The 17,519-nt window shown below is 35.2% G+C and overlaps 1 protein-coding gene across 4 annotated transcripts in view; it reads left to right on the top strand.

The window, feature by feature from the left end:
• The first annotated feature begins 2,322 nt into the window (after positions 1-2,322).
• Positions 2,323-17,519, top strand: part of LOC131168161 (protein DETOXIFICATION 44, chloroplastic) — a 62,526-nt gene continuing 47,329 nt past the window's right edge. For 3 of the 4 annotated variants that reach the window (XM_058127421.1, XM_058127422.1, XM_058127423.1), the window contains exons 1-7: positions 2,375-2,687; positions 2,764-2,888; positions 3,496-3,624; positions 4,144-4,286; positions 6,833-6,968; positions 14,289-14,385; positions 14,502-14,602. In XM_058127421.1, the coding sequence (XP_057983404.1) occupies positions 2,383-2,687; positions 2,764-2,888; positions 3,496-3,624; positions 4,144-4,286; positions 6,833-6,968; positions 14,289-14,385; positions 14,502-14,602 (1,036 nt within the window). In that variant the 5' untranslated portion in view covers positions 2,375-2,382. Of the gene's footprint in view, positions 2,688-2,763; positions 2,889-3,495; positions 3,655-4,143; positions 4,287-6,832; positions 6,969-14,288; positions 14,386-14,501; positions 14,603-17,519 lie in introns of all 4 variants that reach the window. The other variant, XM_058127420.1, reaches the window with a different exon arrangement.

Consider the following 17,519-nt stretch of genomic DNA (forward strand, 5'->3'; position numbering starts at 1 on the left):
AGCCTCATTGCCATGAGAAGGTCCCGCAACCTTCAATGGATCTTTCTTGAAACTTTTTCGATTTCTTTCCTTTGCTTCCAACTCCATGACTCATAACATTAACCGAATATTGTCCATGTTGCCTAAGTCTTGCCTCTTCTTAAATTAACATACTCGTCAATTCATTCACATTCCAATTTTCCTTAATAGTGTTATAGTGAATCTAAAATGGTGCATACTGAGTAGGCAAGGAATTCAAAATGAATTGAATAAGGAAACTTTCATCAACATTCATACCTAGAGATTTGAGTCTTGCAGCTAGATTGGTCATTTCAAGGACATGTTCATTCATTCCACGACTACGATCAAATTTCATGGTGGTAAGTTCAGCCATTAATCTCCCTCCAAGGGACTTGTCTGCTGAACTAAACTGATCTTCCACAGCCTTGAATATTCCTTTACATTTTCAATTTGAGGAAGCATTAACTTAATATTGTTCGCAATACACATTTGCATAACACATGATGCTTAATTTGTTCAATCTTTCCCATGACTTATACAAAGCTTGGTGCTCCGCACTGCTTGTTTTAGTAATAACAGCCGATTTGTCAATTCACAGCGTTAAGTCAAGATCTAGAACACCAAGGTGAAACTGAATCTATTCCTTCCAGTCAGAGAGATTAGTTCCATTAAAGATCGGAACAAAAGAAGCTAACGAATGAAGCAAAATAGGAAATAACACTGCAATAAATTATAAGAACATTAATCCCTTGAGAAAAATCACTTTTATTAGTAATAATGCATTCAATCTTTGGATTAACTAATGCAATATACGGACATTCAAATTTGATGGTGATTTTCACTCGCCTAGGCATAATTGATAACCCTTTAAAGTTTGATTAGTTTGTCACATTTGGTCATCCATTCCAATTTCACTATCATTATATCAATTATCCTAATTAATTTAATGATTACTTGAAAGTTGGTACACCTTTGGGTTAATCGTAATAATCAAATAATCATTCCATAATAATTTTTTAAAAATTATATTTCAATTCAATATTTATAACTCCTCTCAGCAAGATCACTTTGGTGACAACATGTTAACCATAATATAAACATTGATTGATAAATATTCAAGCAAAAATTTGTCCATGTTCAAAGCAGATAAATAATATCCCAAAATAAGAATTTAATCATAAAAGATATATAAAATTCGGCCCATAACATTTTAGCCCTTGCATGTATAAATACATTTATTAACCCAGCATAAGTGAGTCTATACTAAATGCATAACGAAATATTCCTGACTAGTGGAATATTCCCTAGCGGTTATGATGTCGTTTGCTGATGTGACGTTAATGACGTGGTAGTGGGGGCCAATAATGATTGTACTAAATTATACTAGGTAAATTTTTAGGAAAATGGGGGGTCAGAATGGACCATTTAAGTCTTACTTTCCTAGACTTAGTTTTCCTTAGATATGTAATTAGTACAATATATCACTATAAAAAGTGATGACAATTTTGGAATCATGACATTACAATCCAATAAATCCAGCCACTACATGCTTCCATTAATATTTTATTAAATCTGACAAACAATATGAGAATTTTTCGAAATCAAACAAACAAACATCATGAACGCTAAACATTACACATTTAATGAAATAAATTTCTATATTAAAGGAAAATCATGATAGTTTCAATCAAAGCTCTGATACCACGTGTGAGAAATTTTTCGTATTTCATTTCCTAAATTAGGATATTTAACTATCATGATCATCACATGTATTAGTTTCATACAGAAAATAAAAGTTTTAAGAAAACTATACCAAAATCGGCCATAGAAGAAGACTTATAGGAATCATTTCTCTCGCTTAACTCTCTTTCTATTTCTATTCTTCTCTAGATCATATGGATAAACTAATGAGAGAAGGGATTGGTAGTAAGAAGATAATTTCCAACCATATATATATAGCCATTATCCCACTCCTCATAAAAGTAGACCTTAATAGGAAAAAACTCTTCCACTTTGCCATTAACTCTCATAAAATTTTAAAAGTCAAATGTCACCTTAATCCATAATAAAAAATGTCCATTACCCTTTCATTTCATATGGGTCATATTTCAACAACATGGCCGGAGTAATTTAACCAAACTTGGGTTATTTAAAAATAAAAATGAAAAATAAAACACACCCTCCCTCTCTCTCTCTCTCTCCAAATCCACGTTTCCTGTTCGGTGCGGCAAAATCTATCCGTTGTTATTTTTTTTTTTATTTAAAAATTAGTTTGCAGATAAATTATGCAATAACATATGGTTTCCCGGGGTTATCCAAATCTCAACCTCCCTGAACTCTCTCTCTCTCTCTCTCTCTCTCTCTCTCTCTCTCAATTCAAAGATGGCGAGTGGTCTCTCCCATCTTCTTGGTGCTCACTCTGTGCATCATCATGGATGCCTTCTCTACTTATCTACCCAACAGTCTAGATTCCCAACGCTACACAGAAACCCCATATATTCAGCTCCTCTTCGAGCCGTTCCTAAATCATCCTCTCGCAGAAACTCAAACGCTCCACTAGAAACTTCAGTCCAAGAATCAAATGCGTCGACACCCCCCAAACAGGTCAGCAGTCTGGATCCGAACCCGAATCCGCCTTCTGGTTCATCTTTCTTCAGCTCGATTTCTGTTCTTCTTGGCCGTTTAAGGTACCCTAAGTTTTGATTGAGGTTTAATTTTCGAGACATTGAATGTGCTGAGTGATTTTTTAATGTTAATTTACAGAGGAGGCGAGTTTAAGGTTGATGCGCTGGGGTTGGAGATTATGTCCGTTGCATTGCCTGCTGCATTGGCTCTTGCAGCTGACCCCATTTCCTCACTGGTGGATACTGCCTTTGTTGGCCATTTGGGTACTACGATTTCATTTACTTGAGGGTTTTCTGTTGTCATTTTACTTGTTTAATATCAGAAGTTTTTGAGTTACCATCGCTTACAGGCTAATTGACATGGCACCTTTGGTTGTTCTAAGTTTCTAATCCATTAGTAAAATAAAAGAATTCATTTTCTGTTTTCTGAATAATTACAAAAATGCCACCTTACCTTCTTATCCTTTTTTTTTTTTTTTAAAGTTTTGGACACAGATATAAACAATGATATATATATTCCAAATTTTCCATAAAAATGTTAGAATAACTTAAAAACAAAGTGACATTTTGTAGTTATTTGGAAAGTTAAAGTAAGAAATTAAAAAAAAAATTTAACAAATAAACGCTTCCTTAGCTTCTTTAAACTTCTTTCACCGATTGAGATCTGAAGTTGAGCTTTGCTGAGTGGGTTGTGGGCAGTGAGTGAATTTGCCACTCCATTAGCTTTGGGCAACATGAATGATACTTCATTCATAGGTGACAGAACCTGATGATGATAAGTATCAAGTTTCTTTATGTCTTTGTTATCCCTTTTATATAGTAATTTGATACATTGAAACAGCTTAGTTTTGCATTACTCTATGTTGTGTAGGATCCGTTGAGCTGGCGGCAGTTGGTGTGTCGGTTTCAGTGTTCAACTTGGTGTCAAAACTGTTTAATGTTCCTTTGCTAAACATAACTACTTCTTTTGTTGCTGAAGAACGGGGGTTGCTTAGTAAAGGTGATAACGATTTCATAAATACTGGCACAGGTATTTCTTAGGGCAAAACACACTGACCTTCCCTGAGGTTTGGCAAAAAGACAATAACCTTCCTTGAGGTTTCAAAAAACCAAGGTCCCTTCCCTAAGGTTTCAAGAATTCCATAAACCTCTTCTAAGATTTGCTAAAAGGACACTGATTTTCTCTTATATTTTGCAAAAACTCAAAAGTTTAAAGGGGTATAAGTGTCCCAAAAATCAAATGTTAGGGAAAGTCTATGGGAGTTCTGAAACTTCTGGGGAGGTTCCTGAGATTTTTGAAACATCAAGGGAGGTCAGTGTCTTTTTACCAAACCTCAAGGTAGGTCAATGTCTTTTGTCCTATTTCTTATATGATGTGCTATTATATTTATGTTCTAATTTTCCTTTTGTCTAAATTTAAATTTTATTTTACAAGAAAAAGAGAACCCTAAATTTATGTCCATGAATTCTTTTCTTTGTTTATCTAATGAGCATGGTATTGTTGGAGCTTCTTGTTTAGATTGTTTGGGTGATTATGAAGGCAAGAAGCACCTACCTTCAGTATCAACTTCTTTAGCACTAGCTGCTAGCTTTGGGATTATGGAAACTGTTGCACTCTCTTTAGGCTCAGGTTTTTTGATGAATATCATGGGTATTGCTGTGGTGCGTGGACTTAGCCAACTATGATTTTTTAGCTTGGGAACTGATCTCCTTTATTTTTTCAGATGCTTCCTAATTGTTGCAGCAATATCTGTTAGAAGTGGTAGCTTGGTTATTACTAAGCGTGTGATAAATAGTTGTTCTTTTGAATGAACATTAGCTTTTTTCTTGCAAACATGTGCATGAAACGTTGTATGCTGTTATCCCAACTATTTAGATCTCATGCGTTAAACTACCATGTGGCCCCAAAAGCTCTAGTTGTCATGGAATGAACCATCAATACATATCAGGATAAACTTCTATTTTTTTTTTTTGTGTGCAACCTCACTGCATATGGAGACAAACACAGGCAATGGTGCCCTGCTAAACTACCTTTGAAAGATTGTCTCTTCCAAAGAGACCAATAACATATGTCTTGTTAACATTATGTACAAATTCTTTTCTGTATTCAATCTATTTTGTTTAGAGCCATTTTTTTTTATAGGTAATAGGCCATGGTGTCTTCTCTTATAACCTAGCATTTCCCTTGTCCTATTAGGCATCTACGTAGTGCATATATTTAGGGACACAGTAGGTTGCTCTGTTAATTTCTTAATGAACTTGGTAGCTTGTGCAACAAGCTTCTTCCAAAGAACTTCCTAGCTCGTCTAATATTTTTTGGGTTGTATTTTACTCTGATTTTCTCTTTTCTGTAACTATCTATTTTCTATTTGTGATCATGTGTGCTTGTCTTTAAAGAATGCAATAACTTGCATCTGCTTACATTGTACTTGTTTATAGCTTTTAAATCCAGCTTTGCTTCCTTGATCTATGACTAGGCTCATCATCTTTTGATGGTCATGGCTGTAGCCATCATGGACCAGACTATTAAAAAATACACCTCCAAAATTATCTTAACTCGTGACAGAAAAGATTTTAAATAGGGTGTTACCCAAATACATGTCTTATTCTTTTCAATAATCCATACTTGTAGCAATGAAAACTTATTGTTCCTTTTCCAAATGAAGAATGATTAATTCCAAATATTTATGGTCTATCTTTTCTATAAAGGACCACAGTACCTTGTTTATGTATCATTGGGAAATGAATTAACATAAGTACGGTAGTAAGAAGAGGCAATACAAAAGTGTGTGAACTATAAAGAGTTGAAGTGGATTGTCCCATACTAGCACTTCTGCCTAATAACTCTACCAAAGGCATTTTGATTAGGGTTGTATTCTATGGTTACAATTCTACCATATACATCTTTTTCATTCCATCGAAAATCGATTTTACGGTATAGATGTTTATGACCTTACCCTTTATGCCCTGCAGTAATGATGCCTCTGGCATTACGACCTTCACCACAACGATGCTGTCCATTGATCAAATTATTTCGTGGATTGGATTTCATTTGACTATGTACGGATCCATGCGTGTGCTCGAAGTATAAGTTTTGTATAAATGTATCGCCATGCTATTAAGTATTTTGATTTAAGTTCTTTTCTTTCTAAGAAGTAGAATAGAGTAATCTGGTTGAAGCATAACGATCATACGTTGTAATGCATTGTATGTCTCATAATAAGTCCCATTCTTCTGTTCTTTCCTGGGAGTTGATGACTATTCATAGCACCTTATTGCTGCATATCTCAATTGAATAGAAGCGACATTCATCAATGGAAGATGCTCTATCCTATTAAGGAGCCCTTCATTATTAGAGTATATAGATACTGTTTCCTCTCCCATATCCCACGTATTTGTTTTATTTTTTCTTGGAAAGAATTGGTACATCAAGGAATGTCAACCTACATCTTGGCCCAAATAGGTTAAGCGTTTGGATTAAGCTGTAACAATAGTTTAATATTTCCCTCACTTATGAGGATTTCCTTACTCAAGATGTAGAAATTCTGAATAGTTGGGGTCTGTCTAGGATTCAAATATTGAACCTTGAGGCTGTAATGCCTCCGATACCATGTTTGTCAACCATTTGATCTAAAAGTTTCAGCTGCTTGGAAATGGAACAATCTATAACAGGCTAACACCCTTCTCACTTGCAACCTCCACTGTATGTGGGGAGCCAAACGGAGAGATAACTGATAACTGATAACAGTACATAACGATAACAATTAGGGATTGCACTGGAAGGGGTGAGTGGGTATTCATTATCTTAATAAAATTTTTTAGTCCACTCCATAACATCCTGAAATTCTTTTTTTTTCCCTGTGAAGGTTGATGAAAATTCAAATGCAAATTTATAAAGGTGCTATTATAATGATCTTTCAGTTTTACCTTCAATATACAAAATATCAAACCTTTAGGGGAGCCAACATACGCTGCACATGAATTTCTTAGCACAATTCTCAGAGGAAAATATATACTATGGCTTGTTAGTTTCTTGGCTGATGGGTCACTGTTTGCTTGTTGACAAGAAGTAAAATTCTGCCATTTATTTGCACATGCTATTACTATGCTATGAGCACATAATTTCATATTGCATGTATCATTTTATATTACCAACGTTAATTTGAAACTATGTGTGGAATTGTTAACCTACATTTGCTATGGTACAGGATTCACCAATGCGCATACCTGCTGAGCACTTTCTTACCCTAAGGGCCTTTGGCGCTCCACCACTTGTCATTGCACTCGCAGCACAAGGCACTTTCCGTGGATTCATGGATACCAAGACTCCTTTATATGCCATTGGTAAGTGATTCTGCACATTGATGTTTCTTTTGTTATGTTCTACACTGAAAAGTTAATATAGGAAATTTATGAACTGATATATGTTCTAAATCATATACTGTGCAATTCTTATACTGAATTTATGCTGTTGTTAATATTTGCAAATAATATGTTTTATCTGCACTTTACACTTTTTCAGTGTAGTATTTTATGAAAACAAATCCCTTGGCAGGCACAATAAGATGCCAACTTTTTAGGAATTTTAGATAACCGTTTTTATTCCCACATTTAAAATGTATCACGTTGAGAGAGATGGAGAGGCATGCACACCCACACTCCCATCCACCCCTATGGTCCAGTTGGAGTGTTCTATTAGTAAGTTCATATCTAAGATATCTACATAAAAGAAAGCGCTGTCTGTGGTGTAAGTTTATTGGCTCATGAATGTATTTTTTTCCCTTGATAAGAGAACCCTAAGCCTAGCCCAGGGCAAGATTCTAGACCACTCTTTTGTGAATGCTTCTAGAAAAAATATGAAGACTTGATCCTAGGCAATAAGGATGGATGGTAGAAGTACCACTACAGCAGATGAAATTAAAGTGCCAAAATGGATCTATCCCTTCTGAAAATCTAGGATATCAGAAAATAATTAAAAGTGTAGATATCTGTAGTACCCCTGGAAAATGTGTATTGATAAATCCACAGACTAATTTGAGTATCTAATGAAACTTCATGTTCAGCGAGCACAAATGATTATTTTCTTTACCAAGGCTACTTACGAGAAATAAGCCCTTATCCCTGGACTTTAATGAGCTAACCAATTGTAGAAGAGCTTGTCAACCTTGTTCCTTGGCTGACACGAAAACTGAGCCGTGTCTCTCTCTCTCTCTCTCTCTCTGTGTATGTGTGTTTGTTTGTGTGTGCTAATGTGAGACAAACTCGAACTAAATTATGATGACAATAGTTTTGGTAATTAAAAAGCTTAATAAAGCAAAATTATTTAGGTATTGGATCCATAGCTGAGCGTATTATTTGTTCTTACCAGTTCAACATTTGAAATGCATTAGTGGCTATTAAAAGATTATCTCAAACTCTCAAAATAATTTGCACAGGTCCTTAGCATTGATGATTTTTTGTTATCTGATTAAATTTGAACACATTTTAAACTTTGAATATGTCAAGGACAAGTAACCTCTGGGTTCTAAACTTCTAATCTTCAATAGTCACCAAAAACATAAAATTTACTTTGTAATGAGTAACTTTTAGGCTCTAATGTTCTTTAGTCTCTGTAATGGGTTTAGTCACAGTTATCTCAAAATTCAATGGCCTTATTGTTACCTTGTTCATCCATTTTCAGTCAATAAGTACTCCCAACAATTTCCCCCCAAAACACGACAACTTTGCTCACTGTGGTTGCCACAATTATGGCCTCATATTGAAGGCATGGCTCTGAAAAGCTTATCTTGCACACTGAGCAGGGTAGTATGTCATCTACTCTAATCCAAATAACTTCATCAGTTCATCTCCAGGGGGGTAGGTTGTTCTTGACTACAAGGGAATTCATTGTGTCCTAGACCCCAGCAACCTCCCAAAAATCCTTGATATTGTTGGCACTGATTCCCACATCCTGACATAGCGCTGCTCTGTTCCTGGTGAGCCTGTGTTAGGGGAAAGGGGACGGTTCAGAACACAAAGGCACCAACACACAATCACACAGAACACAAATGGATTACGTGGTTCGGCCAAACTCAGCCTACGTCCACGGGAGAGAGGGAGTCTCACTATATGATCAATGAGAAAAAATACAATAGAGGAGGAGTAACACAGCTCAGCTCAACTCTCTGTTCCTAACCTCTCTGCCTCACACAGCTCACTTCTTCTTCTGTTGTATACTTTCTCTCACTGTACTATCCTTTACAAAGCAGCGTATTTATATATACCAGAAAGGAGACATGAGATAGAGCAGCAATAAAAATTACGCATGCTCGAGGCTGCGCATGCTCCACGAGGCTGCGCATGCACCAGTGGCTGCATCTTCCCAAGCAGAAATAAAAGCACCCACATGTGTGGGCCAACAGCCTGGACTCATGTTTGACCCTGCACCGCTCCATTATGTTTTGATTGACAAACAAAGATCGGTACCATTTTGGTTTGGACTCATGTTTGACCCTGCACCACTCCACGTGTTGTTTTGATTGACAAATTAAGACATATACCATTGTGGTTTGAGAGTTGACTTCTCTATAAACGAGCACATAGAGTGAGAAGTTCTTCATTTATTGATAAATATAGCTTTAATTTCTCTGATACAGTATTTTAGGGGCACTTTGGAAACAGCTTTCCCACCCACCTTGTGGTCTACCCACAAAAAAACCAGTTAATGCAAGAAACTGTTAATTGCTTATTGCGAATGACTTCCAAATGTTATACATATCCCCTCGGTACTAGTGAATGTTCCATCTCATCTTTTTAATACATCTATGATATGTTTGAGGTGGACAAGTTGTGATATAATTTGTGTATTAAACATATTTGTAAGATAATGTGCATTAAATATATCCAATTAATACAAATTAAATTCCTAAATCATTTAAATATTATTTATTATATAAATATTGATAATTTAGACATGAATGTAGATAAAAAAATGTTGTTGTAAGTTCATTTTGTCAAATAATTCAAAATCCTTTGTAATAATCTTTTTGTTTTAATAAAAAAATAAAATAAATTAAGAAAGGAATTTCATTTCGCTCCTAAATTTCTCATTTGAATTCCGAGGAAATTTCTTTCTATAGTTAAAATTTCGACAAGTTTTGCTAAACTTTCAAGATTTTGATAAATTTCATATGTTTTGTTGAAATTTTGACGGAAATTATGTAAAACGGAAATCAACAGCCATTTCAATTTTGAGGGTGATGGAAATTGGAAATTTTGATGGAAATTTCAACAATTTCGTGGAAATTTAAGACTATGTATGGGATAAAGGACTAAAATCAATTATCCAAGGGTTGAAAGATGAAGAAGCTTAGAACCTTGTTGTACTAGAATGGGCCACAATACCACCATATAATACAAGGCTTTGCTCGAATCTGTTGGACTACATGGACCAGATTATCAAAATCCTATCGGGACTAGTGGATAACATGCCCATCCTATGATGACTACAGGTTTAAGAGGAATCCACTTCAACATCACAGTTAGTTAAAAACTTGTTTGTCATGGTTGGTCACCTGTGGAGATCCCAGCAATGATCAATAGTGTAGTTTTTCTTCCCATAATGAGAATGCAAGTGCTACAATAACCAGCATTCTCCCAAAAAAATTTAAATGTTGTAATCAGCACATTCACATTGTAGTGAAGACTTTATCTGTAGAAGCCATGTGAAAAACACTCTAGGAGACACAAGAGGCACAAAATATTCTGCAATTTCAAATAGAAACTTCCACATAGCAAGGAAGCCCACCGAAAAATAGAAGTACAAGAAGCTCAAAAAAGTACACCTAGAAAAAGGGGACTGAGAAATCACAACACAAATGCAACCATGGAAGCAGCATTGTTGTTCAAACGAAGGATACAAGTTTGGTGTTTCTAGTGGTTTACATTGGTGATTTCATTATTTTTGGCGGTGGGATAAAAGGGATTGCAAATGCAAATTGTTGGCTTTAGTAGCAATTCAAATCATCTAATCACCAATCCACCATAATTGTCCTTGATGTTATTAAAATTACCTTGCCTTTAGGTATTATTCCGCTTTACATTCCATGGTATTCCGATTTGGAATGCAAGGCTTCCCTCACCTCAAGAAAACCAATAGGGAGTGCTATTGATCCTCCTTATGGCATCTCTTGTTGGATTCATTAAATGTGTTTGGGTTTTTTTATATTACCATTCATTCAGACCATTCAACATTTAAATAGAGATTCAATCATGCTTTCATAATAAGCTTTGGTCATATTGTAAAGAATCACACATTATTGAATCATCATAGGTAATTCAAACCATTATGAGCTCTACAAAAATTACAAAAGTGTCATGCAATTGCAATTCAGCACAGATCAATCATCCAAGCACTTGCAAATAAGTAAATATCCCCAAAATGAGGTATTAGGAATTGAAGAAGCTCGATTTTTGTGCACTAGTTGATTCTTACACTCAAATTAGGATGCAAAAGGGTTCAAAACAATTTTGAAACCTCAAACATAGAAAAAAGCTCTCTAGAAATTTTTAGTATTCTTCAGGAATTTTCTATAATTTTTTATGAATTTTTATTAATTTATAAAGGCTAAAAACACAAGAAAAATTAATATAAAAATCTAAGAGGTCTGAAAATAAATCAAAAAATCCCTAAAGATTGCAAAATGGCTTCCTAAATTTTCCAAACAGAAATTTAAATAAAAAACCTAAAATAAACTATATTTTTAAAAATTAGAAACAGCCAAATTAAAAAAAAATGATAATTAAATAATATAAATTACGAAATTGTTTTAAAAATAAAATAGAATTTTTTTTAGGCTACCTCTTACTTGTTCATAATTTTTTGAGATCAAAATGTATTTTTATTGATTTTTTAAAATTAAAAATAGATCATTAAATAAATAAACAAAAATAAAAATAAAAATAAAAAACGGGTGAACCGGTCGATCAGTCTAGGGAGGCAGCATGCGCAGCACGTGTGGGGGAAAATTATCGCTTGAGTTACTATTCCAAAAAGTCGCAAGTGACGACGCTAGAACTCTAATACTTCAAACGGCCATATCTTCTTCATTTGAACTCCAAATTGAGTGCTGTTTTTTTTCTTAGACTCCTTCAATCTTTTCCAACCAAAAAATAGCCCAAAACCTAATGAAATGTGACCTATATAAAGATTGGCTGGCCGTTGCCAACGACCATGGTAACGACCAAGCTTTTTTGACTTGTTTCTCCACTTATTTAGACCCTAGGAACCTTATTTAACCTATTTTACACCCTTTGGATGTCTTATGGACGTAAAATTGATGAATCAAAAATACCCTTAAGCATGCTTTGATGGTCAAATCATGTGCACTCAAACCCTAAAATTAAGAACTTACCATAACAATGATGAGAAAAATTGCAGCTTTATCCCATACATGAAGAAGGAGTATAAAATCTCACTTTGATCACCAAAATAACATGATTATGAAGTCTAATTATTCATGCATGTATACAATCATGAATTCATGCAAAGAAGAGTTGGAGAATGAGGGACTTACCTTGATCTCCTTGAGGTTTTGGTTTCTCTAAGCTTGGGATAATCTTTTCCTTCTCTTAACTTGAATCTTTGATCTCCAATGTGTAAGCCTTCTTTTTTCTTTCCTTCTCTTTCTATTCTTTTCTTCTTCCTCCTTCCCATGCTCTTCTCTCTAGCTTGCTGTCCTTTCTTCTCTCCTGGTGAGTGGACGTATCCTCCCTCCTTGTAGTGTGTTTCCTCTTGCAAGAGCCATCCCCTCTTATTTATAGGGGAGAATGATGGCTAGCCACCAATCTTCTAATTACCTAAATGCTCTTTTAGAGCAAGGAAACCCCATCCTTGTCTTAAAAGGGCTTTTGACAACAAGAGAAAGCTCTTCCAAGGATAAGAGCTTATCCTTATCTTGTATAACTCCTAAATTAACTCAATTGAGGCTCACTTAAGCCTTAAAAGTGCAATTGAGGGCTCAAATTTGAAATTTATGAAGATGTAGAAAAAGGGAAGAGGAACTCCAAATAGATTCTCCTATTCTCCTATTAATTTCAATTTGGACAAAATTCGTTGTCTACATGTGGCATAGGCTCATTATGTCAGAATGTGGGTTTCCTATGATTTTGAACTGTTATAGCAAGAAAAACCATGGATTTGAATTGTGATTATCAAGCTGCTATTAAAAGAAAATGAAGCAAATTGAGGTAGATTGTATCTTAGGGTGGGATTATTTGACAAAGAAGATTGTGGTTGCTTCATTTGTCATGTCTTGTAATTAGCTAGGGAACATTTTTATAAAGAGTTTGTTTAGACCTGCCTTAAGCTGGTGTCAGATGTTTATACATGCCTTGCTTGAATGGGTGTATTAGTGTAATAGAGATCTTTTTCACTGTCTTAAGGGTATTTTTTGTTCTACTAAGATATATTAGAGTCAGATGATTTGTAAGAGTATTCTCTCTTCAATGTACAAAATCTACTCTTTCTCTCCCTCCATTTATTATTTTAACCTATTCTCTTATTCTTGGTCTAACTTGCTTAGATATTCCTGCCTCATAACATGGTTTAGGAAACTAAATTACTCTTATCAATATAAGTTAATGGAAAATGGAAAAGAAAAAGAGAAAAATTTTGCACGATAAGCTACAGAATTAGTTAAAATGTCGTTCGATTGCAAAATACTGAGAAAGAGGAATTGGTAAATGTCACCTCACCCTTGACATTATGGTGACATTGTTGTTGTTTCCCCCATTGTCATGCCATTGTTGGGTTCATGGTTGGCATTAATTGAGTCTCAAGGTAATGTTAATTATTGGCAGACGTAAATGTAGAAGATAATGAGAAATATTTGAGCTGATTTTATGGTGTTTGTGATTACAACATGTAATTGGAATGAAAGCTATCTTGTAATGGAAACATACTTGTGGAATTCAGCCATGTGAAATTGTACCTGAAATAATAATAAAAAAAATGCGCGTGGGGGGGTGGGGGGGGGGCTGTGCAATTGGAAATTGGGCTGACTACATTTTCATTTCTAAAGCTTCAATTTCAGATTATCTGTTGCGAACACTACATAAGGTTATGCACACATATAACAAATCAAAAGAAAAAGAAAAAAAGAAAAACCTACAATTTCCATGGTTCAGCAGTGTGCCTACTTCCACAGAGTCTTTGCAAAATAAAAAAATGCTCTATGTACATGGACCCAATATGAGTAACCCAAATACCATCATACAAAATTATGACAGTACACACCATTAGGTCTTTCCTATTTGGGAGATTTTGTGCATGGAGGACCCAAAGGCCCTTTGCATAAAATCACTCACTTATTTAAAAACTTCAAGTTGTCTATAACCCTTTGGAAGATGAGCCGCTGCTCAACAAAGTCAAACAAACCTGATGAATTATGACAAATTTTTAGTAATGATTTCAATTAATGGAAAATTGTAGAGAAAAAGATAATCCTTTTTCAATATAAGCTACCTTAATAGGGGAGAAATCTTTGCAGAAGCATTGAAAAAAGGAGAACTAATAACTGCTATCTCACTGATTTATGCTCCAACTCCATTTTCAATTTCAAAGCTTTAACTTATGCTGCAAAATGCAGTTGATTGCCTGTGACAAATATTTTAATGACTTATCAGGTGCTGGCAATTTGCTAAATGCAATATTGGATATAGTCTTGATATTTCTCTTTGGTCTTGGGATTGGTGGCGCTGCTATTGCAACTGTGACATCTGAGTACGTCAAAAATGTGGTAAAGTTTGTAATATCAATGTTTGCATAATGTAAAAACATATAACAATGCATCATATTCTCTTTGTCCTTGATTTTCTTGTTAACTTATCATGCTCTAGGTATCTGATTGCATTTATCCTAGTTTGGAAATTGAATGATAAAGTGTTACTCACCACTCCAAACATTGACGGGCGGAGGGTTGTAAATTATCTAAAATCTGGTGAGTTTCTTTCCAATTAAGTTCTATGACCTTGACAAGCAATATATCCTTGTGCAATTATTTTGTGGATAATAATCTATGTAAAGTTTTCAACATTGATCATTATTTACGCAGTTCTCATTTTTTAGAAAAATCATAGTAATAATTGTATGAATATCAGATCCCTTGTGTATTTGAAAAAACTTACATATATGTCAAAAGTGAAGGATGGATAAGGGTAAAAGGACTTTGGGTCCATGGCAGCAAAAATCCATTTTAGTCTAGGAAATATATGTCTGATGTAATTGTGTATGCCTTTTAACTGCTTTTTGTTTTTTGGTTTCTGTTTTCATTTATTTTTGCTCTGTTTTTTTCTTTTTTTTTTTTAGCGTCTTGTGTTTGGTCCATTATTGGCTTCATTTTGTAGCATCAAATGACATGAGATGCAAGTTATCCAACAAACTCCGACTTTGAATGTCTTTCTCATAAATTTCTTAAGCTAGAGTGGCACGATTCCATCTTTTATCTTCAATTCTTCTTTATAAACATCATCCTCAAACATATTAATTCCTTCTAAACCTTCTAGAGGAGAAAGCAGCCCATTAGATTAATTCCCTAGACAATCAGAAGAAGAGACGGAAGAAAATCCTTGCTACTCCTGAACTTGATCCAAAAGTAAACCCTTGTCACATTCAAAATCACTACTGCCTACATTATCATCCTCTGAAACATCCCACCATCTCTTACTATCCGTACTCGTATTGGCCCTCTCACCAATTAGCTCCTCTTCTTTGCTTAAAACTCCTTAAAAATCTTTCTTAAGAATTTTCTTTTTTTTTTTCTCACCAGATGACTCTCAATTATCTTCAACATATTTCCTCCTTTTGAAACCCAAATGAACTTCCATACAGCAAGCATGAACCTTTTGATTCTTCAAATTATCCATTTTAATCCCTTATCAGCTGAATTCCTTTCTGATTCAACAGTAAAGTCCTGATTTTCTACGTCAAAAGAATTTAGATTCTTAGAAGATCATCCCCCAAACTGAATCCTAGAACCTCACCTACTATCATTCTTCTCTTGAATAAGAGACACATCACCCTTGAGAAAGTTAGTGGAATTTTTAGCAACCCACCTTTTGATTCCACCTCCTTCTCTTTTTTTCTGTTTTCAGAACAGCTTCTTCTCTCCTCTTGACCACCATAGATCTTGTTTGAAGAAAATTGAAGATATGTACTGAAAGCATCTTGCTTCTGCTCTCAGGAGAGATTAATTCCCATAGCCTCACAGTTTTTTTTTTAAATGAAGACCCTCATTTTGATTGGAAGCCTGACTAGGCATTTGGGCTTGCTCATATGACTGGCCCATCTGTGATATACCCTGCTGAATTTTATCCTCTATAAACTAGCTCAAAATATAGAATCAAAACTCTACTCTTGGGCCTCCTTTACCAGCAGGCCTATCAGAAATTTTAGAAGGCCTTTTTTGCTCTCAAACAACTGGCCCATGTCTATATTAATTGTCAAAGATCCAGGCCTTGCCCACCTAACCTTCATCATCCCATTGTCCATGCACAGAACCCTAGCCACCTCTGGTCTCACCTCTTCAACCAGAACCTTTTCCCTTAGTGACATAGATTGATCATGCAGTGTTGACTGCAGGATCTCCTCTTGCATCCCCCCCCCCCCCCCCCCCACATTGAATATACACCACCACCAGCACATCCTCAGGAATTGAGCAAACTCCATCCATAGGAATTGAGCGAACTCCAACAGCATCATTTTTTCCTGATACTATTTGACTCCAGCATCGATTCTCATAATCTTTTTACTACCAACTCCATCAATGCCTGACATAAAAGAGCTCACCAAAGCTTCAAACTCTTCCACAAAATGATCACCCATCGCCTTTGGATTCTTTAGGGACATATATAGAATATCTTTCCTTCCATCAGTGCCCTAATTCTAGGAACTTCCCTGCCCTCGTCACAAGAATCACCTTCCAATAATCAACAAAATCCAAAAAGTTATGTAAACCCTGCTTAAACTTCCAGCAAGAGATGAGAACTCTTGTCCTGTGGGACAAAAATTAAAGCAAGATCTTTGGAAGATCCATGTTGGAGAATAATTAAGAAGAATCGGGTTAAGCGATTGCTAGGTTTAATTAGTAATTAGTTGTGTGTTAGTTTAGGATTACATGTATTTGGGGCCTTGTTTGTAATATGTATCTTATTCTTAGGGTTGATTTGTAATTTCATGTTGTTTTAGGGGTATATGTGTAATTTCACTGTTAGAAGCTTTCTTATAAATAGCATGTGAGAGTCATACTATAAGCAGTTGATGTTGAATTTGAATTGAACTGAACGTGAGGTTTCCCCTTGTATCTCCTCTCTCCTGTCTTCCCTGTTCTTCTTCCCTTTTCCCTTCCTACATTGTTTCATGGTTGCAGATGCTTGATGCTGCCCCTGCATCACCCTGTGAGAACCATGTTGCTGCAACTGAAGAAAATCAATCCCACCGATTGCACTACCAATTCTTCTCAAGAATGAAAAAAGCCTCGACATTCTCTACTTTATCCAAGCTTCCTTTCGATCTAGAAAATCCCCATCATCAATAACTAATAACACCATGGAAATGATTCAAAGAGCAAGAAGAGCAATTGAGAGTTCTTGGCGGGAAAGAGCATACCATTGTGAGAGTAGTGGAACTAAATGCATGTATGATTTGCTTTATGAGAATTTTTCAATTGCAAAGATTTTTTAATAATACTCTAATATATTTATATATCAAATGTCCACCAATAAAGTCTTTGAGATACCATAGAATCCTATAAATAGCTTCAAAGTGTGGGGAATTTTTCATAAACTAACTCACTACTCCCACAAAAAAGGATATGCCAAGTCTAATGTTAATTCAATAGATCAACTTACCAACCAACT

The sequence above is a fragment of the Malania oleifera genome, chromosome 11 (genome assembly GCF_029873635.1).
Source record: "Malania oleifera isolate guangnan ecotype guangnan chromosome 11, ASM2987363v1, whole genome shotgun sequence".
Classification (NCBI taxonomy): Eukaryota; Viridiplantae; Streptophyta; class Magnoliopsida; order Santalales; family Ximeniaceae; genus Malania; species Malania oleifera.